At 31.6% G+C, this 23,895-nt stretch overlaps 6 protein-coding genes across 7 annotated transcripts; 3 read left to right on the top strand and 3 right to left on the bottom strand.

The window, feature by feature from the left end:
- The first annotated feature begins 5,869 nt into the window (after positions 1 to 5,869).
- On the top strand, positions 5,870 to 8,860 carry LOC124932948 (magnesium/proton exchanger). Of its 2 annotated transcripts, none has more exons than XM_047473665.1 (7): positions 5,870 to 6,327; positions 6,449 to 6,624; positions 7,192 to 7,310; positions 7,405 to 7,562; positions 7,891 to 7,958; positions 8,033 to 8,249; positions 8,330 to 8,860. In XM_047473665.1, exons 1-7 carry the CDS (start codon positions 5,934 to 5,936, stop codon positions 8,755 to 8,757), a joined length of 1,560 nt encoding a protein of 519 aa, XP_047329621.1. In that variant the 5' UTR covers positions 5,870 to 5,933; the 3' UTR covers positions 8,758 to 8,860. The 2 variants fall into 2 exon arrangements, with proteins under 2 accessions (XP_047329621.1, XP_047329620.1); XM_047473664.1 differs by having other exon boundaries at positions 7,837 to 7,958.
- A 66-nt stretch (positions 8,861 to 8,926) lies between these two features.
- On the bottom strand, positions 8,927 to 11,121 carry LOC124932949 (blue-light photoreceptor PHR2). The gene is made up of 4 exons (XM_047473666.1): positions 9,974 to 11,121; positions 9,664 to 9,884; positions 9,507 to 9,593; positions 8,927 to 9,245 (listed from the first exon to the last, which is right to left on the bottom strand). The coding sequence occupies exons 1-4, from the start codon at positions 10,964 to 10,966 to the stop codon at positions 9,167 to 9,169; spliced, it is 1,380 nt and encodes a 459-aa protein (XP_047329622.1). The 5' UTR covers positions 10,967 to 11,121; the 3' UTR covers positions 8,927 to 9,166.
- Positions 11,122 to 11,742: 621 nt separating this feature from the next.
- On the top strand, positions 11,743 to 13,223 carry LOC124931953 (O-methyltransferase 1, chloroplastic). Its single transcript, XM_047472542.1, has 6 exons — positions 11,743 to 12,136; positions 12,201 to 12,321; positions 12,393 to 12,517; positions 12,598 to 12,714; positions 12,788 to 12,955; positions 13,035 to 13,223. Exons 1-6 carry the CDS (start codon positions 11,783 to 11,785, stop codon positions 13,104 to 13,106), a joined length of 957 nt encoding a protein of 318 aa, XP_047328498.1. The 5' UTR covers positions 11,743 to 11,782; the 3' UTR covers positions 13,107 to 13,223.
- Positions 13,224 to 13,267: 44 nt separating this feature from the next.
- LOC124931954 (U1 small nuclear ribonucleoprotein A) lies at positions 13,268 to 14,654 on the bottom strand. Its single transcript, XM_047472543.1, has 5 exons — positions 14,491 to 14,654; positions 14,230 to 14,402; positions 14,054 to 14,147; positions 13,780 to 13,862; positions 13,268 to 13,693 (listed from the first exon to the last, which is right to left on the bottom strand). Exons 1-5 carry the CDS (start codon positions 14,573 to 14,575, stop codon positions 13,400 to 13,402), a joined length of 729 nt encoding a protein of 242 aa, XP_047328499.1. The 5' UTR covers positions 14,576 to 14,654; the 3' UTR covers positions 13,268 to 13,399.
- A 996-nt stretch (positions 14,655 to 15,650) lies between these two features.
- On the bottom strand, positions 15,651 to 18,301 carry LOC124929720 (histidine kinase CKI1-like). Its single transcript, XM_047470114.1, has 3 exons — positions 17,522 to 18,301; positions 16,396 to 17,454; positions 15,651 to 16,301 (listed from the first exon to the last, which is right to left on the bottom strand). The coding sequence occupies exons 1-3, from the start codon at positions 18,299 to 18,301 to the stop codon at positions 15,651 to 15,653; spliced, it is 2,490 nt and encodes an 829-aa protein (XP_047326070.1).
- Positions 18,302 to 21,746: 3,445 nt separating this feature from the next.
- LOC124932980 (protein SENESCENCE-ASSOCIATED GENE 21, mitochondrial) lies at positions 21,747 to 22,253 on the top strand. Its single transcript, XM_047473700.1, has 2 exons — positions 21,747 to 21,853; positions 21,937 to 22,253. The coding sequence occupies exons 1-2, from the start codon at positions 21,786 to 21,788 to the stop codon at positions 22,160 to 22,162; spliced, it is 294 nt and encodes a 97-aa protein (XP_047329656.1). The 5' UTR covers positions 21,747 to 21,785; the 3' UTR covers positions 22,163 to 22,253.
- Positions 22,254 to 23,895: the final 1,642 nt, after the last annotated feature.

Genomic DNA, 23,895 nt, shown 5'->3' with positions numbered 1-23,895 from the left:
GGAAGACGACTATAATTTCTAAAAATAGATTCCCCACAACTCTAAACATAGCGAATTTCAAGGACATTTATTTAACAAATAATAATAATATTCTTCATACAAATCCTAATCCTATATATATTGATTTTATTGCTTTACGTAGAGACTTTTTCTATCTCCTTTTAATATTCTTCACACAATTAATTAAGTTAATGGTCAACCACTATGAATGGATTATTTGAATAAAATTCAGATAATTAAAAAAAAAAAAATTGATTTGATTTACTTAATATTCATAACTAATAAAATAAAACTAATTTGAAACTTTAAGTAATAAATTTAATGTAAAAAGGATAAAGAATTTCTTGAGTTATTTGTACACACAATTATAAATAATCTTATATTTGTTTTTAAAAATTATATATTAATTTTAGGATTTATAACTAATTAATCTAATATTAAAATTTTTACCCACTCCATATCCAACTTTATATTAAAATAACAACTGCAATTAAATTAGTGTAATATAATACAAAATTTATAGAGTACAAAAAAGTGTTTAACAATATATATATATATATATATATATATATATATATATATATATATAATAATTTGGCTCTTTTCCCAAAAATTGTTATACATTTCATCCCACCTCTCTTTATCTTATCCTCTCATCGCTTACTCGTACCCACATTTTAATTTCCCATTATATATACCAAATTAAAGTATTATTTAACTATTTTTAAATTAGCTTTATGATTTGTATTTTTTTTTTTCAGATCAATCTTGTTGAGTCAGCATGGTTTGCCTATATATTATTAAATAAAAAGATTATGAGTAACTTTCAGAAACAAAACGAAGATAATTTAAATATTATGAACAATAAAAATAGAAGAATATGGTATTTTTAGAAGGCCCATTAGAAAGACTAATTTAATTATATAAATTTAATTTTTTAAAATATTTATAGAATATTAAAATTATAATTACTTTTTTATATGATGATCCATGTATAGTAGAAAATTATGAGACTTTTCTAAGTACTGGATAAACACGACATGATAATAAGAAAATACAAACACAGTAATATTATTTTTGCATTTGAATATATTTTCAATAATCTGAAGTCTTTGGCACAATGATATTTTATTAAGAGTTTAGATACATACATGCTGTATCTGAGCTAAGTATTGAACAAAAATAAATACTTTATAATTTCAATCAGATCCAAAAAAATCATAGAGTAGTGTTGACCCAAACAATTATGCTGTTATAGGCTCAACCCAAGAAAATTAGCACAATTCTATTTTATTTATTTATTTATTTGACAATTAAGACAGGTTCAGATTCAATTTTTTTTAATTACCAATATTATTTTAAAAAATTAATAAATGCATGATAATGCGGAGAATAAATAATATTTTAGTATTTAAGTTCATTAATAAGTGATATAGGGAAGGAGAATAGGAAAATAATGTTTGATTATGTTGTGTTATTTTAAATAACTTTTTCTGAATAAACCCTAAATGTCACAAAATAATAAAATAACGAGACTTTTAAAAATCACTTACTAAGTTTAAGTTCCCAATGGTATGTTTTTTAATCATGAAATTTGAATTGAGATTGAGATATCTAATTTTAATTTTTAAACTTAGTACACATTCAAGATTAAAAATTATAATTAAAATAGATTTAAATCAATATAATTTTATAATTCTCAACTCTATTCTTTTTAGATCGAAATTGAAACTTCAGTATTATTTTATATATTTTTTAAATAAAATATCTTATTATTTTATTATTTACCACACGATTAACGTGTTCAACAATTTATTTTTATTTTTTTAATTTATGATGTTAAACTGTAATATACTTTTAATTTAGAAAGTTAAAATTTCAAACCAATATTTTGTTTTTAAAATTTATGAAGTTAATATTTAAACCGATATTTGTTTCTAAACAAAACTATTGGTACATGAGATGTTCTAATAGGTTGTTTTTTTTAAAAAAAGATCCATGTATATTAAAATTGAAAAAATCGTCTAAGCACACAGCGATAAAACATGACATTAAAATAAAAAATAAGAAAAAATAATACTTAAAAAGTTATCGAACTCGTAAATCCCCGAGAAGAATGATTAACTTCCCAACAGACTCTACTGATTTTCCTACTGAATCTCAGAAAGCATCATAATAATAGTATTATAAATGATACGCATCGAACGACTACGATCATTAAAAGTTCGACGATTTCTCTCCAACCATATAGTCCATCAAAGAATAATTGGGATGGTAACACAAATATGTAGGTCAATCATATTAGTCGCATTAATTCAAACTTCTCAGCAACTACCTAAAGACTTGGCATCACCCAATGAATCCCAGTAATACTCCACAAAAGACTTTAAATACTAGTCACCCCTCGACAATGCAAAAATAAGTGAGTTGCCGATTTAAGCTCTTCTTGATACATATGACTAACCATACAACATTTTTTCATGCACATATCATCTGCTAGAATTTCACCATGAATAACACTCCATCCAAAGAACGAAACTTGGATGAAATCTTTGACTCCCAATGTTTTTCCAATAAAAATTATATGGAATCATCTTAGCGAACAACTTGTAGCAATGTCCCACATGAAAACTATTCATATATTTTCATTGCATAATATCATGTTCAGACTATGACACTTATTTACGTTTTACCAAAAGTAAAACCCAATTATGGGACGAAGTCTCCATAATGTTTAATCTCCTTTTATATACAATTCGGCTAACGAAGCTAGTAGACCGAGGATCAAACATGTTCTTAACTGTGACATACATATATCAAAGGAACCAAGCTCATGATACGTCGTAGCTAGACTTTTGACCCTACTCCAAATGTCGTCCCAAAATCTAATCGAAGAACCATCCACCATAATGAATCTAGAATGCTCACGAATTTTTTTCCACATAGGATAAATTTCCCTTCAAATGATATACCCCGCTTGATAGTTAGACATTTTGGTGAACCAGCCAGACCAATCATTACCATATTTACATCTGATTATCGATGCCCAAAGATTATTTAGCTTCATTGCAAATCTACTACACCATTTTGATAGAAGAGCTTTATTAAAAGAAATAATATCTCGAATATCTAGATCTCCTCGATTTTTAAAACATTTAACTTTATTCTAACTAACTAGATGACAAAATAATGAGTTAGAAGATCCCCATAGAAATTACACATTATTCTCTCTATTTTAACCGCCACACTCTTGAAAGAATGAATAACCACATCATATATATGGGCATAAGTGACAACACACTCTTAATGATGATTAATCAACCCCCTTTCGAGATTGTTTATTTTTTCATCTAGACAATTTATATTCTATTTTAGTGATAATCGGGTCCAAGAGACCTTGGATCGCAATTTAACACCAAAATACATATCAAAATATGTTAATATTTTAATAGGTTGTGTCAAATTAATATTTTAATAATTCAAATAATATATATTAAAATTATTTTTATTATATTTTTTTCAAACATAAAAATTAAAATTTTATAGTTTTTCTAATATAAGAAATAAATTGTAATTTATCTCACTAAAGTGGTTCGGTATAAATAGTCGACATAAAATATCGAAATGTCACCGATTCATTTCTAACTGAAATCGTTTTGAATGAAAAATGATGGACGGTAAAATAATGTTAATTTTTAATTAATTAAAAAAAACATAAATTATAATTTAATACTAATTTAGGCTCAGACTGTAGACACTTACATACCATATAATATATTCATCCCTAATTAACTAATTAAATAACACCCTAATTTATTTTTTTCTAATTAACTATCCCGGTGGCCACCACTCTATCTCTATATATACAGCCTAGTCCCTAATTTATTCAATATTCACCGTATTTAAGAAGTCGTCCTTCAAAAAATGATTTTTTTTATTAGCCATACCTACTCTCTACCCCTGCTATATTGAAATATATGAATGTGTGAATTATTTTATTTTTATTATCTAATATTTATGAGTTGAAATTTTTTAAATTCAACAACTTTAATAATATCAATTCATAAAAAATAAATAAATAATATTATATCTTTATTTTAAATCAAGAATCGGCAATCCTTTATTATTTAATCCGATCGAAAAAAATACAATCAATAGTTGTGTTATATTAGTTTTTGTTAAAATAAAATAACCTAAATTAAACAACCCCAATTTATTCCTTTCTAATTAAACAATCTATTAAGCTATATAATTTATTCAGCTTAACTAAAATATCTAGTAATTTTTAGTATATCTTATTTACATGCTGAGAATATTAAAATTCAACCATTTTTTTAATATCAAATTGAGAGTTAGAATAAAAAATAATATTCCATCATTTATTTAAACAAAGAATGGATAATTATGCGTTATCTTATTCAATCTATTTATATAAATAGAGTCATTATTATAAGAAATTTGACGAAATAATCCTGATAACAGGATTATTTTAAAAAATAACAAAAAAATCCAGGAAAATTAAATTTTATAAAATTAACCTTTTGTCCCTAGGAAACAAATAAGTTGGGGAAGTAGAAGTCGTCGGAGGCTATAGTTCGGCGTAGATGGGGATATCAGACGTCGGGAAGGAAAGTAGAAGAAGCAGACATCTCGTCGGGGGCTAAGTTCGGCGTTTGATTGAACGACTCATTGTCTGCGCTGAGCGAGAATAAGAGAGAAAGTAGAGTGGCCGAAAAGAAAGGAAAAAAGAAGAAGAGAATATTGGTTTTTTGCCCAGAATAAAAAGTCAATTTTGCAAAATTTATTTCCCATGTTATTTTTTTTGAATAACCTTGTTATCAGGGTTATTTCATCCAATTTTTATATTGGTTTTTGTTCAAAAAAAAATTATCCCGATATAATTTAAATCCCATTTATTATAAGGAAATTATAATTAAAATTAAATTTCAATTTTAATTATACTCATCTAAAGGGTCCTCATCTAAACCTATCATAACTTTAATATTTTGTTCCATCCTATCTAATTGTAGCCAGTACTACTACATTATAATAGGTCTATTTTTAGCCAACACTACCATATTATTAGGTGGTTTTGGCCAATAGCTATCATTTCTTTGTTCATAAATTTGGATATTTGACACCCTTATTACTTATTAAAAATATATAATGTATTAAAAAATAAGTATAAAAGAGATAAGTTTAATTAAACTTATTTATTTCAACTTATTCTCTAAATGTTCAAGATATGTTATTTATATTTGATATTATTTATAAGCAATTACTCAGTCAAAGTCTACTTGAAATAAGTGAGGAATGAAAGAAAATAAAGACTCTTAATTTACTAAGATTAACGAAAATCATAATCATCAGATGCAGCGCTTGGGCTCGTCGGTGTCCTCGCTCATCTCTTAGCATTGACGATTCCATCCCAATTGGATGTATTCACAGTCTCAGAAACTTCGCGGAACCTCTCCAGTTCAATACCTTCCATTCCTTTGTAAGTAAGTAGTCGTCAATCATTTCTGTTTTTTACAATAGAATTCTATTAGTAGTTGGTTTCTCCCTTCCCAAGGTAATGCTGCTTTTGTTTTCGTTTTAATTTCAAGTAATTGATCGCTATTCATCACTCACAAGATAATCCAAATGCTTTTAATGAAACATCATTGTAATTAGCTGAATAATTGTCTTCATTTGTTACTAAAGCTGCTAACTTTGGGGATTTTTAGTTAAAAATTGACACTTGAAGGACTGTTTGTTTCGTTTAGGGTTTAGTGGGTGGGTGTTGGATGGGAATGTGAATTCTAAAACCATCTGAAAGCAGTCACTAATATTTGATGTTTATATAATTGTTCAATCTATGTGTTCTCAGGATGCTTGATGTTCTGATCAGTCTGATTGAAGTGTAGTTAATCTTCACTACTTTAGCAGCTTCTATGGCTGCTGCTATATTTAACCTTTCTGATGGGGGCACACCCAGCATTCCCAAATTACTTGCCCACAAGTGTGAGAACTACTTGATTTTTAGGGGAGAAACTGCTTTAGACAATGGAATGCGGGCCTTTCTATATTTTCTTGGACTGGCTTATTGTTTTATTGGATTGACCGCCATAACAGCTCGATTCTTCCGGTCTATGGAGAATATTGTTAAGCAAACACGGGAAGTGGTGGAGATTGATCAATATACAAACACTGAGGTTGTTAGACATGAAAAGGTGTGGAATTATGCAATTGCAGACATCAGTCTCCTGGCTTTTGGAACTAGCTTTCCACAAATTTCATTAGCTACAATTGATGCCATTCGGAGCATTGGGAATTTGTATGCTGGAGGTTTGTACACACTTCTATGGCTAGACAAAGATGTTTGTGAACTTTGTGTAAATTTAGTTAACAGAGAACCTTATGATAAAATTTCTATTCAACTTATTTTGAATTTATTTTTACTTTACAGGACTTGGACCTGGAACGCTCGTCGGTTCTGCTGCTTTTGACTTGTTTCCTATCCATGCTGTTTGTGTTGTTGTTCCTAAAGCCGGTGAATTGAAAAAAATAGCTGATTTAGGAGTTTGGCTGGTGGAGCTATTTTGGTCATTTTGGGCCTATGTATGGTTATACATAATCCTGGAGGTAATTAATTCTTAACTCTCCATTCCACATGTGTGCCTTTTTTTTCATTCTAGTTCTTTTCCCCCAAACTAAGACTGGACTCCCATATTAATGAACTCCAAAAAAGTTCTTAAAGAAACTGTTAGGAACCCTAAATTGAGTTTGTTGATTTGATTTGAGAAAAGAGAAAGACTGAGAATTTAAGAGATGAGACTAAAATAAATGATTCTTTCATATTAGTAAACCAAGGATTATGCTGTCAATGGACTATGACCCTATTTATAGAAGAACTAAAACTTAATCCTGATCAAATACTAATAAACAAGAATAACATGATTATTAGGACCATTATAATACTAATTATCTAACACTTCTAATTAACCAAGCACGTGTCATCCCGCGATTGGCTCTTTGAACCCTGATCTCTATTTCATATCAGAAATATATACCAAACAAATGCCATCCATTTGTGATTTCCATTTAAAATGTGAACTACTGTATGGAAGTGCAGACATTTTACTAACATGTTGTTATGCATGAATATGATGATAATAAAGAAATAAATGTTTGTTATGATTAATTTTGCAGGTATGGACCCCAAATGTTATTACCCTATGGGAGGCACTCTTGACGGTAGTACAATATGGTTTACTATTGCTGCACGCTTATGCTCAAGATAAGCGTTTGCCTTATATATCTCTACCTATGTATGGTCATACCTCTACTTTTGGTTTCTGTATGTTAATTATTTTTTTGGTGAATGTCATTGTGGGTTGAACACCTCTAATTACCATTGTTCAGGGAAAGATCTGAGAGGCCAGAAGACTGGGTTCCAGCAGAGGATGTTTCTTGCAAGCAAGAGAATGATACGTTTCAGGATTGCTCTGAAATTCTTGAAGATGGAGGAGACACAAGAAGTATTGTAGATATCTTCTCAATCCATTCAGTAAATGGAGCAGGTTCGGCTTCTAACCACTTGAGGCATATTATTATTCTAACTTCAGACTGCATGGGAACATTTAGTCATTTGGTTTGGGGAGAAGGGGGATCTGGGATCAGTCTATATGTGATGATGATAAATTTTGGATCAAAACCCATTAGCTGCAGTAATATAAAGAGACAAATGAAGTCATCATTAGAAGCATAAACAGGATGGTCGAAATTTTTTGGGTTTACTGCAGCTCTAGGATACTGTTTTGATGTAATTGTTCATGTTGGATCTGTAATTTTCAGGTTCTCAATATCAGCCTATTCCTTCTATTCCTTCTTCTGATTGTGAATCCTCAGGTAGAAAGATAGATGCAGAATATAATGTGCTCTCAATGTGGAAGCAACAATTTGTAGATGCTTTCATGGTAATAATTTTTTTCATTCGCATATGTGTGGTTGTTGTCTATTGGCCATTTGGAAATGATATAATTTTTTACAGTTGGAAAGTGCGGAATCAAGAAAACTGAACAACACTTACGTGAGGCTGGCGAAATTGCTGTGGCAGTTACTTCTCATTCCATGGAGAGTTTTGTTTGCCTTTATTCCTCCTTATCATATAGCTCATGGATGGATTGCATTTATTGGCTCTCTGATTTTCATCAGTGGAATTGCATACATTGTGACTCTAATCACAGATTTAATTAGCTGTGTCACAGGTTTCCACTATCTCTATCACATGTTTCCTTATCAAATAGTTATTGATTTATTTATTTATTTATTTATTTATTCTTTGCAGGTATAAATGCGTATGTCATAGCTTTTACAGCACTAGCAGCTGGAACCTCTTGGCCAGACTTAGTTGCTAGCAAGATTGCTGCTGAACGTCAGTTAACAGCTGACTCAGCCATAGCTAATATTACTTGCAGCAATTCGGTGAATATTTATGTGGGGATTGGAGTGCCCTGGCTTATTAATACACTATACAACTTCATTGTATTCAAGGAACCATTGAGAATAGAAAATGCTGGAGGGCTCAGCTTCTCATTGCTCATTTTCTTCTTGACTTCTGTTGGATGCATATCTGTTATGGTACTTCGACGCATCACACTGGGAGCCGAGCTCGGAGGTCCACGATTATGGGCTTGGTTAACTTCCGTCTACCTAATGTTGCTTTGGCTAGTTTTCGTTGTGCTGTCATCCCTCAAAGTTTCAGGAATCATATGATATACACTTATATACAAAATATCAAAGTTTAGGAATTTGTTATGTAAAACCAATTTTTATTGATAATGAAACCTTCCCTTGTAAAAGAGGTATTTGAAGAGAAGTTATTATGTGCATTGCTTAATAAGTCTGATTCCCAATTAAAGTCTCTCAAATTAAGAGTTTGAAGAGGATATGAAAGGAAATATTTAACTATGTGATTAGTTTACAAAGAAAAGGATGGTAACAAATCCTTTTAATAATAAAAGCTCTAAGAGCTGCTTATTCATTAACAAACCAGCAAGGCTCTTCTTGAGCACCAAAATGTTCACAATGAATAAAATGTTCCTTTTAATTGTTTTTGCACCAACTACAAAACAACCAAGCTTGCTCTTCTTCCATGGAGAGAAATTTGCCATTTTCCGAGTCTTCAAGCTGTTGCAGTGCATGCGGTCACAACTGGTGCACCACTCACTTGTTTTGCACTACTATACTTCTTCGTTATGAATCTGTCCAAACAAAAACATCAGCATTAGATGATCCTCCTCTTACATGTTTTGTTGATCCAATTTAAACATAATTAAGTATTTTGTCACAATGTGATTCTTTTTCCATTTGGTATAAGATATTTTCTGAATCTTTATACTGCAAGTTTTGTTGTTTCATTTGCTATACAAACCATTTTCTAGATCATGATTCATATTGGAGCGCATTTGCTATAAGAGATCATTTTTTTTGATAATGACAATGTTAAGTTACTTCTTACTTACCTAAAGAAGTCCCTCCACATCAACTCATACATGAGCCAGTTTGTTCCAACGCTGTCATCGTTTTCACTTGAAGCAGCCGAGATTGTCCTGTCAACATAGTTTAAAAGAAGTATTTTAGATTTGTAAGAAGAAGGAAGAAGATACTTTGAATGTTTACCTTGACATGTTCTTCTTTAGCTCATCGAACATAGAACGGGGCGAGAGGCATCCCATTGTGAGCCAAGGGGAGATTTTGCAGGAAAAGTTTGCACCATATATACTGTCATTTTTCGATCCCTTTGGTGGTTGTGCTCGGCATTCAGCAGCAAACTTAGTGAGCTTCTGCAATGCCTCTGTCTCTCCTCCATTTAGAGAACCATTGGCAGCTCCTTTTCCATTCTATTATACACAACAATCAAAAGGTAAGAGTTACAAAAGACACATAAAAACAAAAGGTGTTAATAATTCTACTCATTTCTTGTTCATACCTGCTGGCTCATGGTTGAAACTGGGTTAAGACCAAGATCAACCAATGATGGAACTTCTCCAGGCTCAACATCTCCACGAGAAGGAAAACCCTTTAACTGATCCAGAGCAGCAATCGTTTCCCTAATCTTCAACCCTTTCACTTTCTCCTTGAATCCTCCATAGTTGGTTGGCATTTCTTCGAGCTTAAAGGGCAAATCATCCACATGAAACAATGTGCTTCCCCAACAATACTTAATCTCCACTCCTTCTTCCTTCATTGCAGCCTCAATCTTGTCCTCCGTCTTAATCTCCTCGTTGGAAACCTCTCTGTGCGTATAAATAGCTTCAGCGCCTATTTCTCTCGCTAGCTCAACCAAAACGGTTTCCGGTTTGCCGATTCTGACAACCAAATCGGAGCCTCTCGATCGAAGATTCTTCCTAAGATCGGCTACCGACTCGATCACGAACGTAGCTCGATAGGGACCTGTTTTATCAAACCCGGATGACGATTTCCCGTAATCTCTCGGGTCGAAGCAGTATACAGGTAGAACGGACATGGATTCGTTGTTGGCACTGGTGAGACATTCATTGTCGTGGACGCGGAGATCGTTACGGAACCAGACGACGGATGCGCGGCGGAGGCCAGCGGCATTGGAGGGGTCAGTGGGTCGACGAGGGTTTAGAGAAAGTGGGCTCTGGAGAGGGTTGGCGGAGATAGTGGACTTGAAGAAGAGTTTGGGAGGGCAGGAAGGAGATGAGGAAAGGGAAAGGTGAGAAAGAGAAGAGATTTGAGAAGGGATGACTTTAACCTTGTTGGGTTGAGATGGAGCGAAAAGATGCGAGATTTTGGATGGTGGGGAGAGAAGGAGATTGGATGGGAGGATCCTTGATAGGGAAAGGGAGATTGATGCGGCGGCGAGAAGGGGTGAGATGGAAATGACAACCTCTTTCTGGTTGTCTTCTGAGGTGGAATTGGCTTCTGGGTTGTCTTGAATCAAGCTCTTAGGATCCATTATCGGTTGAATTGAGACTGAACTCTACAGCGTCGATGATAAAGCTCTTCTCTTTCTTTCTTTCTGGTTGAGGATAAAGCAAAGCAAAGCGGCTTAGACCGTAGTGGTTGTTGTATCTTCCTCTGACTCTCTATCTCTTTCTCATCCTACAGAAGAGACCTGCACCTAACTTTGGGGTTGGTAAGGAACAACAATTCTTTTTTTTTTTCACCTCTTTAAAAACATTAAAATAAATAAAATTGAAAATTTATTTATTAAAAAGTGATATATATATATATATATATATATATATATATATATATATATATATATATATATATGATAAGTTTTATTATTCATCAAATAATTTCTTCTAAAAATGTATAGGATAAGATACCATTTTTATCCCTAAGTATAATTTTCACCCGGAATTTTTGTGTCACGAAGGGTATTGAAAATAATTTGTTAATAGTGTAATTTATTTTTTTATTTTTTGAGAAGGCTAAGTTTCATTTCTCCCTTAAAATACACATTATCCGCAAATCTACTCAACTAATTTAACTAGACTAGGACTTCCTGTCTAACCAGCTCGAAAAGACATAATTCATTACCAAATTCTCATTCTGTTATCACTCACTAAGAATTATTTATATATATATATATAAAAATTATTTTTAAAATTTAATATATTCAACAAGCAGTGATTCATTACCAAATTCTCATTCTCTTGTTATCACTCACTAAGAAATATTTATATATATATATATATATATATATATATATATATATAAATTATCAAAAATCAGTATTTCTGAATTTGATTCAAAGCCTTGGAGTATGGCATGTGCGCAGGGAATCTCCCCAACGGCGGTGACTTGTATTTCTCGCCGGCGGCAACCAGTTTACACCGGATCCAATAACAGGCGGCAAGTTCATCGCTTTAGAGCTCAACTCAATCAGGAAGGAGACGACGACTCAGTTTTCAGACTCGCCGCACTTCGCGCCTCTCTCCGTCTACAAGAAACCCATCGTCCAGATCCTCTCTTTTTGGACCCATACGCTGGTTGCTTTGTTTCTCCAGAATCAGATAAAGAGATCCATCTCCATCAATCATGCAATTATCGCCTCGCAACAAAATTCATTGACGATAAGTTGCTTACAACAGTGAGCAAAATCGATGGAGTTAAGCAGGTATACAGTCAAGCGTTGGATTAAGTCATTGATAGAAATATATACTCTACTTTATGTTATTCAGATTGTTCTATTAACAGACGGAATTGACACTAGGCCTTATAGGCTCAACTGGCCATCTTCCTCAATAATTTATGACATTTCCCCAGATAGCATTTACTCCAAAGCAGCTCGAAAGCTTCAAGGTTCATCAATTTCAATTGGGTTTCGCTTATTTTCATCTAAACTTGATATGCCTTTTATCTTCTTCTACCAGAAGTTGGAGCTAAAGTTCCAAGAGGCTCCTTGTTCTATCATGTCCCTCTTGAATCACCTAATTTGGTCACATCCTTGCACAACAAAGGATTCAATGGCAGCCAACCAAGTGTGTGGGTATTACAGGTCAGAATCGGTGTTTTGATTTCTATTGAAACAATATATATCAGTTCACTGTTAAACGATTCTCGTTTCCTCATTCTTAGGGTTTACCATTCGTGAATTTGGTGAACTTTGCCGACATTTTGTCTGTTGTTGGCCACTTAGCGACAAAGGGATCTCTCTTTTTAGGAGAATTGCCAGTCTGGTTGACGAAAACAGAGGTTTCGTGACTTATTTTTTCATATTAAGGATGATTATAAATTGGTTCTAGCTTCCAATCATCTTCTATTGCAGTCGAGTACCACCAGATGGATGGAGAAGGTTTTCATGGGAAACAGTTTTAGTGTTGACATGATTAACCTTAACGAGTTCGCTAGAAGCCTTGGCAGAGAAGAGCCAGCTTGGGTAGAATACGACTACATACATTTTGTCGCACAACACTTGCGATTCTCTGATGATCAGGTTAGAGAATGTGATTCTTGGGTACTCGGTTAAGAATGTAAATCTCAATAATACGAAATGTTTCGGTTTGTCTGGTCAGATGGAATATTGGAGCAGAGAGTTTCAGAGGATTGATGGAGATGGCGATGAAGAAGGGTTTGAGGAGCTCTAAACCGTATTGCATTTGTTTCTTTATGGATTTCTTATTTGTTTCTGGCTGTTTGTAATAAAGAATGAATTTCATTGAATACAGATGAAAAGAGTGATTTCTAGTTCTTTATAAATATCATCTTAAAGCGTATAAAGAAGATAAGTTTGTTGTTAAGAACTCCATTTTCAAATAAAATGTATGAAGTAATGATTCAATCAACTACACCAGAATACAAAATAGAGTCTCAACAGTATTATATTTCCACAAACCTAAAATTATCTTTTGATAAAGATAAGTCAATACAAAACATCTACTTACTTCTTCGCATAGGTTATGACCATAGGATTATCTGAGGAAATTTTGAAACCTTGAAGGACTTGCATTGCAGCAGTTGATTGCATCTCATTCTCGTATTCAACAAAGGCAATGCCTGGTTTTGCTTCAATCATTCTAACTTCTTTAAAACCTGCATACTGTCCGAAAAGCATGCGCAGCATCAACTCTGTGGTCTGATGTGGGAGATTCTGTACAAACAGAATACTATTCGGTGGAGCTGGAGTGTCGGGAAGATTAGACTTTGCACCACCCATATGTGGCAACTGAGATAGCTACATATATTCGCAGGAAATTGACCATTACGACTTATTCAAGAAAGCTAAATCTATAGGAGAAGATAAAGAAAGTGTGTGCTTACTGGAGGAGTTGCACCATAGGCATAGGCATTCATGCCAATTGCAGCTTGATTCATGTTATGCTGCTCCTTTCGTCTCCTCCCAGCTGGAAAACAAAGTCAGAATGGAATTCAAGCTAGCGAAGGTTGGTTTTTGAATCATATTAAAGATATTATCAATAGTGAAGCTCAATCATCAAAGATTCAAGATCACAACCTTCCATGTATAAATTCATTTCATCAAGCAATATACAAATACATTATACAAGCAATTAATACTAAGAAGATAAATTAGTACCTTTCTCCTCATGCCTCTTTTTCTTTTCTCTAGGTACGAAGGTGCCATCAGCTTTGGCTACTACATCCGATTTGACCTTTGCATATTGTATCCTCTGCAACAACAAAGATCACATTCAATAAAAATGAAGATAATTTCGATGATACAACAAGAATATAAATGAGGAAGATGCGCACCATTGGCTTGTCGTAGAAAGGGAAACCCTGCATTTGGCGGATCGCGTTAGTTGCGGAAGATACTTCATCAAACACCAGCCATGCCTGACCTTTGTGTTTTAGCGTCTTAAAAGCCAAAACCTCGAGTATCTTACCGAATTGAGAGAAGACAGCGTGCAAAGACGTCTTCAACTCTTCATACAGTTGGGCAATTATATTCATTTAGATGCAGAATGTATAAGAATAAACAGAGAAAGAGATAAGAGATGATGATCAAAGTACCTTCGAGCTTGATCTTCTCGTTGAGATTGTTGATGTATATTGTCTGATTCGGAGAAATGTCGCCTCCGGCCGCCGGTTCAGACATTGTTCTTGCTTCTGTTTATCTTTCTCTCAAATCTCTAAACCCTTCTTCACAGCACCGAACAGGCTCAGGCAGAAGGAATCAATCTGGGTGGGAGATTGTAGACGACGTCGTATATGAAAATTTTCATCGTTGGAGCTTCGGTCGAAAGAAACTTTTTACGGGCCCTAGTTTAGGCCCAAATACATATACTTTTGTGAGTTATGATTTTGACCCAAAATATAACCAATATATGCAAATTCAATCATATATATATATATATATACCCAATTACATTATTATCAAATCAAATATTTTTAAGTTCATGCATATCAATTTAAATGTTCATCTCTAGTTCAACCAAATCTGAACATATTCCATCAACCATTACGAAACTTTCTTGACGTCAAATATAAATAGATTCAATTGTTTGAAAGATTTGTTTTGAATATCTCTAAAACAAAATGACCTAGATCATTAACATAAGACATTTAAATGTCAACACATTTTCTAGGTTTGTATCCAAAGTCCAAACCTACCTTAGTGTATACCATATGTGATAATGTGAGTGGTCCAACATTAATTGATGGTTTTCATAGTAAGATTGTGATTAAGATATAATCTTATTTTCATAAAAAAAAAATATATATATAACCTATATGAAGAATACTATGGAACTTCAAGAACATGGAAGGCAAGTTCGAAACATTGAAGGACACTCATTCACTTGAGCCAATAATTCACTAGATGGACGAAGATTCATATCAATCGATCGATGCAGATGCAGTTTCAGAATCTCTATTGCATAATTTTTAACAAACGTGTGGTAAATGATCATAGCTAATAAATTTATTTGAAAATGAAAAACTATAAATTTTTTAATGATGAAGGTATGAAAAAAATAGGATCAAGAGAAAATACATTTTACCTCCTTTTAGCCACCAATAAAATGAGAAATAACTATAATTGTAGTCAATCTATCTCATAATATTATTGATTGTAACATTTTTCAACAAGTTTTACCTTATAGCTTGTTACATCTAATTAACTTAGAATTGAACCTTGTAATAATTTTAATCACATCTTCTATCTATCTAGGTCATTCTCTTCCAACACTTGATGATCCATAATTTTCAAAATTATTGCTCCTTCCACTTCTTCCTTGTTCTCGATCATATCTTGGTTTTCTTTGTCCACTTCCCCGATGTCTTTTACCTTGGACATCTTGTAAAGTGGCTTTATCTTTCAAAGCTTGTTCTAATTGCTCCTCATGTCTCATAGTAATATTTATTTCATGAACTTGAAGTGAATCCTCCAATTCTTCAATGGTCATAGAATCAAGATCTTTTAATTCCTCAATAACATACACAACATAATCGAATTCCGGAGTCAAAGATCTTAGTATCTTTTCGATGACACATACATCTTCAAAATTCTCTCCATATATCTTCATCTGGTTAACAACTGCCTTGACTCTCCAACAATATTCTGATATCGACTCGGATTCCTCCATCTTCAATCCTTGGAAATAACTACCTAGTGATTGAAGTATCATACTTTGAAGAGAATCAATGGCAGTTAGGAGTTGTTCACTTGTCAATGGTTTTGTCAAATGGAAATCAAATCCCCTGTCTCCTTGTTCATCTTTTGTATGAGCAGTTAATGCCATGATTGGTATGTGAACACCATAGTGATTAACCTCTTCATCCCTTATTTTCTTAGTTGCTTCAAATCCATCCATTATTGGCATCTGCATTACTCATAAACAACAGCAATAATTGGTTGGTTGGTTAATCAAATGTTTAAATTAATATAAAGTTTAGATTGGTTCGACCCTGACTGACCTCACAATCCATGATAATGTAGTCGTATGGAAAAACGCTTCCCCGGTTGCGATCCCTTAGCCCCGTGCAAACTAATCCAACAACTTCTATCCCATTCTCGCACGCCTCCACGGTTCCCCCAAGACGAGACAAGTGTTTAATTGCGATATTTCTCAACAATACATTGTCCTCCGCAATCAAGACTCTCTTACCCTTCAATGGACCCGATGATATATTATGGTCACTCTTGAAACCTTGATTCTGTTCATGTTCATTGTTCCTCCTCCTCGAAAAAACACTACTACTGCCCCCGAACTCGGGTAGAAGGGAGACAATGTCATTGAGTGTGGACCCATGAAGAGGTTTGTACACGATCAAATCGGTTGGAGGGAGTTTGTCTTCATCTAGTCCCTTGGAGTGTATGCTGCTTTGACCTGGCTTATCGATCCAAACGATTCTTGTGCAGCAACGAGACTCGTGAATGTCTCTTCTGAACTCTGCCACAGCTCTGCTCAGATCACGAAATGGCCCTCCATTTGCGTCGATTACTAAGAGTACGAAATTGGGTATTGAATGTAGATCATGTTGTCCGTCCATTGAATTCATGGCCAATATTTCCTTCATCCTTGTGCTGGTGGAGGCTTTTGATGCAGCCCTGCTAAGGCTACTTATGCAGTCCATCCTGGAGCTGACTTCAGATCTTCCAGAAGAATTGCTTTGGAAATGAGTGATTAATTTCTGCTTGACCTTTTTCAAGACATGATGAAACTTTTCCCATTGTTTAACTGAATGCACTTTGATTCCCAAGCTTCTGATAAACCTCTCAATCACAAGTTGTCTTTGGCTGCTTTGGATGAACAAGACCACAACAGAGTTTTGATCATGTTTCGGGCTATTTGGCTGACAAGAATCTTCATTTTGGACCGCCGTCATCAAAGTGTTGAACCTGAAACATGTCCCTTTTTCATTGACGATGTTCTTGTCGACTATAGTTATATCTCCTCCCATTATTCTTACAAACGATTGAACAATGCCGAGTCCTAGACCGGTCCCTTGATGGGCAAGAGCCGTCTCTCTGACCTGTTAAAGATAATAAATTAATGGCTCTACAACAGATCATAAACAAATCATTGAATGTAAAGAAAACCTGAACGTAATTCTCGAAAACAAATTTCTGCTTCTCCTTTGGAATTCCTTGGCCGGTGTCTTCAACTTCAAAGAAGAACTCCAAACATTTAGGATCAGAACGACGAGTACGCCTGAATGAATCCTGTAAACCGGCATCGTCATCAAGGTTATTGCTTTTGTTGTTTACCAGAAAGCAACAAAAGGAGTTTCTTCGTGTGCATGGAGAGAATGGAACGTCGGGTTCCTGAATTCCAGGACTTTTAGCCCAAGCTCGAACCACTATATGGCCTTCACTAGTAAATTTAACAGCATTATTCAACAAATTCCATAAGATCTGTTTTAGCTTAGTTCGATCCCCTCTAACAAGATGATCTAATCTCGAGATTGAACCATCGCATGGATCCAAAATAACATCGACTCCTTTCTTCATACCAGTGGGGTGATACAAATCGACAACTTCTTCTAGCAAATTAGCCATGTTGAAAACTTCTTCTTCTAGCTCGATCTTTCCTGCTTCAATCTTGCTTATATTCATAATAGGGTTGAGGATTTTGAGAAGATCATTAACGCAAGTCTCCATTTGAAGGAAATTGGTCTCTGATTCGGAACTTAGCGGGGCAATCTCACGACCCAATTCTATCAAACCGGTGAATCCGGCTAAGGAGGCACGTATGTCGTGGATGGCGCTAGTGAAGGCGAGGCTCATGTTCTTACTCTTTCTTTCTGCTTGTTGGGTTGCTTCCATTTGCTTTATAAGAGATGCACGTAAAGACATTTTTCTTCTTCCTGGTTTAACCATTTTCTTCTTCTTCTTCAAATAACTAAGAACATGCTTTCCTCCTCTTCCTCCTCTGAGTTTTTTTCTTCAATCCCTTGATTTCCTGTATCTTCAGTTCAGAGGGTTATAGAAAGGATTGATTTAAGGAAGGGAGGATTGATTTAAGGAAGGAGATAACAAAGAATAAGGAAACATGTTTTTCAAAATATTTGCTATCAACTATGAAGTATGAAGTTATGAACTACTATAATAATCTTTTTTTTTTCTTTCTAATAATCTATTATATTATTATATGCATTATTATAATGCTCAACTACTTACAAAAGTAAGTAATTTAATTATTTATCTTTATCGTTTCAATATATTTATTTATTTAAAAAAAATATAAATATATACATCTTTTTATTAATTTTGTAATTAACAACTAATAAAAATATCCTTTTCCTTAATTCTTTTTCTTATATATATATATATATATATAAATTATTCATTTAACATTTTTTTATATGTTAATTTAGCATGTTTACACAACTTCTTTTTTTTAACATTTTTGAATTAAAAGAAATTTTATTCTAACTCCTATTTAATTTTTATTTATTCTCTCTATATATAACAAAATATATCCATATAAAGATGTATAGTATATATAATACTACTAAACATAAATTGAATTACATTTGTTAATCTCTTATTAATCTCTGATTAAATATATATATATATATATATAATTAATTATTTTTTCTATTCACATTCTCATTTTTAACTCATATTTAATAACAAAAATATATATATATATATATATATATATATATATTTCAGACATAAAATAATAATATATATAAGAAATAAGTTGAAGGAGGTCATATATTGACTATGAAATGTGACGAGAACTTTCAACTCGTAATTAAAAAAAAATAAAAAAAAAATCACTTGTTATAAGTAAAAATATATATATAAATAAACATGCATATTTTTATTTTATTCATTTAACACTCTCTCTCTCTTAACAATTTAATATTTATATAAACTTTTTTATTTTAATATTGTTAAACTAAAAAATCAAACATTTTATTAAATTTCTATTTATATATAATTAAATAGATAGAGAGATGTATAATTAATGTATATAATAATATTCTCATTTTTAAACATAAAATAATATATATATATATATATACTAAAATAAATAAATACTCAAATATAATATAATATATATACTATAAAATTACACACTTAAACATAAAATAATAATAATATATATAAAATAATATAAAATCTATATTTTTGTTTTCTTAAAAAAATATAATATCTATCTTAGCAAGTAAAACATAACTTACTCACCCTAAATTCTAATTTAACTTTTTTTCTCATTAGTTTTCAAAATACAAATTTAGTATTTTTATTATTTAAATTCCTTTTTATAATTTGTTTTCTTTCACTTATTTTTAATTTATTAGTTTATTTTTATATATATTAAAAAAATAATGATTAATTTTTAATTTAGTAAATTAACAATAATTATAATTTTGATCTCATTTTAATTTAAAATATTTTATTAAAAGTCCACAAAAATTTTGATCACTTATACAATCCTTTTGTAAACTAAAAATATATTGTGAAAGATCTCAAGATTTATATAAATAACTCACAAATACTGATAACTTTTTCTTCACATTGTTAAACAGGTTCCTTTTACATCATTTTGATTTTTTTTACAAGAATTATTTAAATTATTTTATCAAACATATATATTTTTAATTAAATATATATATAACTTTTTTATTAAACAAATTTAAGTTATAATTAATAAATAAATAAAATGACTTAGAAACTAAGTGGTTGACAGCTTCACAAAAAGTTAATTTCAGTTTGTGTCATTAACATCAACTTAATGAATCAATCAACATATTTTGAGTTTATAGGTAAATTTGAAAACTTCAACTAATTAATTTAATGGATAAACAATTTATCTTTACTATATATATATACAGAAAAATAGCCTTCGAGAAAATTAACATACGTGTCAATAAATGAATATGAGTGATTGGATCAAATTTAATAAAAATATATTTCACACATTCATTAGGTTTGAAATTGAGATGATATAATTGTAATCATATAACATGTACAAGTGAGTTTGCAAATTGAAAGTGATAATTTGACCCAAAAAAAGTGATAAAATGAAATCATAATTAAAAAAGGCTTAAAAGGAATATATATTAGAGATATATCAGGAATCAATGAATATTTGATTAGATATGTTCATGTAATTACAAAACTATTACTATGTCCGTTTAAATTGAATATAATAATAATAATAATAAAACTGTAATAACATATATATGATCCCAAATAAACATTAATAAATAAACAAAATTCTTCCCAAAATCGAATTTAAAAATGTACATCAAAGAAGCTTTGACTTGAACCTTTTTTTTTGCTGATGTGAATTAAATTAGAAAATAAGATCTGATTGGCTGGGGCTGGTATGATCAAAATTGACTCTTCTTGGGACTACGAAATTTCTCTGAATTACGCATGGGCTGTCTTACTTGAAACTTGATTTATTTTTATTTTTATCATAGTCAAACATATGTTTTTATCGAATAATATATAGTATTCATTTCAATAATTAAGAAGAATATTATGAGTCATAATTATAAACATGATTCAGTAAATTATGTTTTATAAGGAGAATATTTTATTATCTTACATTTCATTATGCTCTCACATGCATTCACCACAACATTTAATATATATATATATATATATACCTTATATTATCTTAGAGATAATCCATTTTTTTTAAAACAACTTTATTGATAAATAATAAAAACTTCTAAATTACATAATTGGACCTAATTTTATATAGACATTCCCTTTATAACATTACAAAATTTCTCTACTTATCTCTTTGCACAATTTATTTTTTATTTTTAAAATTTTCCTTCCCATCATTTCCTTTTATTATTATTATTATTATTATTATTATTATTATTAAATGATAATATTTCAAAACTTTTGAGAAATACCCAATTTTTTTTATAATTTTTTTATTTCAATAATTGATAACTCACTCCATAAATTGTAATATAATGTATAAGACTAGTAATTGAGAACATCCAATTTTCAGTGATTTCCAATATTATAGTCAACAAAATCTCAAATTAATTGAAAAAAGGAAACTTTTTAGATGTTGATAATTTTATTTGGAAAAAAATATCATTAAAGATTTTGTGTGTAATATATATAGGAGACCTTTAATTAAAAGTTAAAATTGTCTTATTTTAGTTTAAATAAAACTTTATTAAACATAGTAAATGCATTAAAATATTCTTTCCAAATTATAATGAAAAATTACTATAAATTTAATTTCCAAAATATATATTATTTATTTATTTTTAAAGAGGCGGTTTTAACTTCCATCTCTATATAATAAAAGCCTCCTTCACTCCCATCTTCTTCACAAAACCTAAAAACCATTGCCGCTGCTTAATAAGCAAGAATGGCTCGTTCTATCGCAAACGCTAAGGTTTTCTCTGTTCTAATCGCCGACGCCATCTCCGTCAGCAGGTATGTACGCGTTTAACGTTTTGATTTATATTTCGATTCTTGAATCTTAAAAAAACTGAATCTTTATGTTTGAAATGGCGCAGGCGGGGATACTCGGCGGCTTCATCGCAAGCTCCGGCGGTGACAGGGTCTGTCAGAAGTGGCGGCATAAACTTAATTCCGACGAAAGGGTCGGAAGAATCGTTGATTAAATCTCCATGGGTGCCGGACCCGAAAACTGGTTTCTATAGACCGGAAAACCACCCGGAGGAAATGGACGCCGCCGTGCTCCGGGAGATGGTTTTGAAGAACAGTGCAAGACAGAATTAAAATAATAAAAGGAGAAAGGAATTATTTCATGGGCACCGCCGTTTCAGTTTTGTTATTTTCTAGGAGGGAATACTCTGTTTTATGGGATTACATTATTTGAGTTTTTTTTTTTTTTTTTGAGGGATGATGTTTTTTTTGGTTGTTATTTTGCTAATTTGGATGATATGCTTTATTATTAATTATTTACTAGACAGTTTTATATATCTGAGTAAACATTGCAAGTTTATAATAACATCAAAACTTAGTTGCTATAACAAAATTTTGATTTTGTCAATCATATTGCTTAGAAAAGTTGATACAAATTTTATTTTATTTTTGTTACAAAAGGGCAGTCCGGGAGAGGAGAGTGGCCAAGTGGGAATTATTTCGTGGAGATTAATCGTACCCTAAAAAGGAGTTGTTTTTCATTTACAAGAAGTTTAATCTAATTCAAACATCTTTCATACTAAATAAAAATAAAGATCACTTTTATATTTTACTTTGACCCATGTTAAATTGATTATAACAAAGTATTAGTTTTGAATGACTGAAATGTTGTAGAGATAATAATTATTTATCTATGTAAAAGTGAAATTTACAACATTACACATTTCAAGTGAAAGTATATTTAAAAACTGCCAATAGAATAAGTGTGTCAATTCAAAAATAGCTATGAGCAAATAATTGATATATGAAAAATATAAAACTTTGAATTTAGAATGATATATGAAAATACATAACATACAAAACTTAAATCTAGAGAACATTGTATTATGATTCAAATCGTTTATTTATTAGTCAATTAGGTAAGTATGATAGAATATATCATATTCACTCCTGTTATTATTCAATATATTAGCAAATACTTATTCGCTCGAGGTAATGTATCACACTTAAGAAGATTTATTAGCCAAAAATTAACTAAATCAAAAGTACTGATAAAAAAACAATAGTATACCATCAGCCACACTACTACTTTACTACCTATTTCCAAAACACTGAATTTGGATGATATCTGCTAAAATTTCAATAAATTTATAAAATACATTTAGCTTCTAAATTTAAATCATGTGATGTAAAAATTTATAAAAATGATATTTATAAATGAAGTCAATATTTCACTTAAAACTTTCAACAATATTATACAACCTTAAATTAAGCTAAAGTTTGATGAATATGTAAAGATATAGTATTAGGGCTGCAAACGAGATAAGCCGAGCTCAAGCCAGACTCGATTAAATATTTATTAGCTCGACTCGAATTCGACTGTTTACTTACAAGTTCAACTCGACACGAAAAACTTGAATTACAATTAAATTTTCAAATATTTATTTTAAATATTATGTTTTAATATTAAATAAATAAATAAAATTATTTATTTCCAGGTTTGAAAAAGTTAACAAGTATTAGCAGACGTTAAACGCCTCTTCCGTCGTTTCGTTTTTGGGTAGTAAGATCGTCACTGACATCTTTCTTTCTTATCCCTCCCATCCCAATTGTACACAACGGCAGCGGGAGCTGCTTAGTCCGGTCTGTTCGGAGTATACCTAATTTTTAGAGCTGATGGTGCTTCCACATCAAACGACTTTATTCTTCACCTATTGATTGACCATAGCAAGTTTCGTTGAATCGTCTGTGACCGCTTGCTGTCTTTCCGCTTTCGTTCTGGAGTCGAAAGAGGAGAATTCAGATCATCTCATTATGAGTTCGAGCTCTACTCAAATATTAAACGAACCGGCTCGAGCTTGACTCAA

This window comes from Impatiens glandulifera, chromosome 3, assembly GCF_907164915.1.
Source record: "Impatiens glandulifera chromosome 3, dImpGla2.1, whole genome shotgun sequence".
Lineage (NCBI taxonomy): Eukaryota > Viridiplantae > Streptophyta > Magnoliopsida > Ericales > Balsaminaceae > Impatiens > Impatiens glandulifera.
This window is presented reverse-complemented; position numbering and strand designations above follow the sequence as displayed.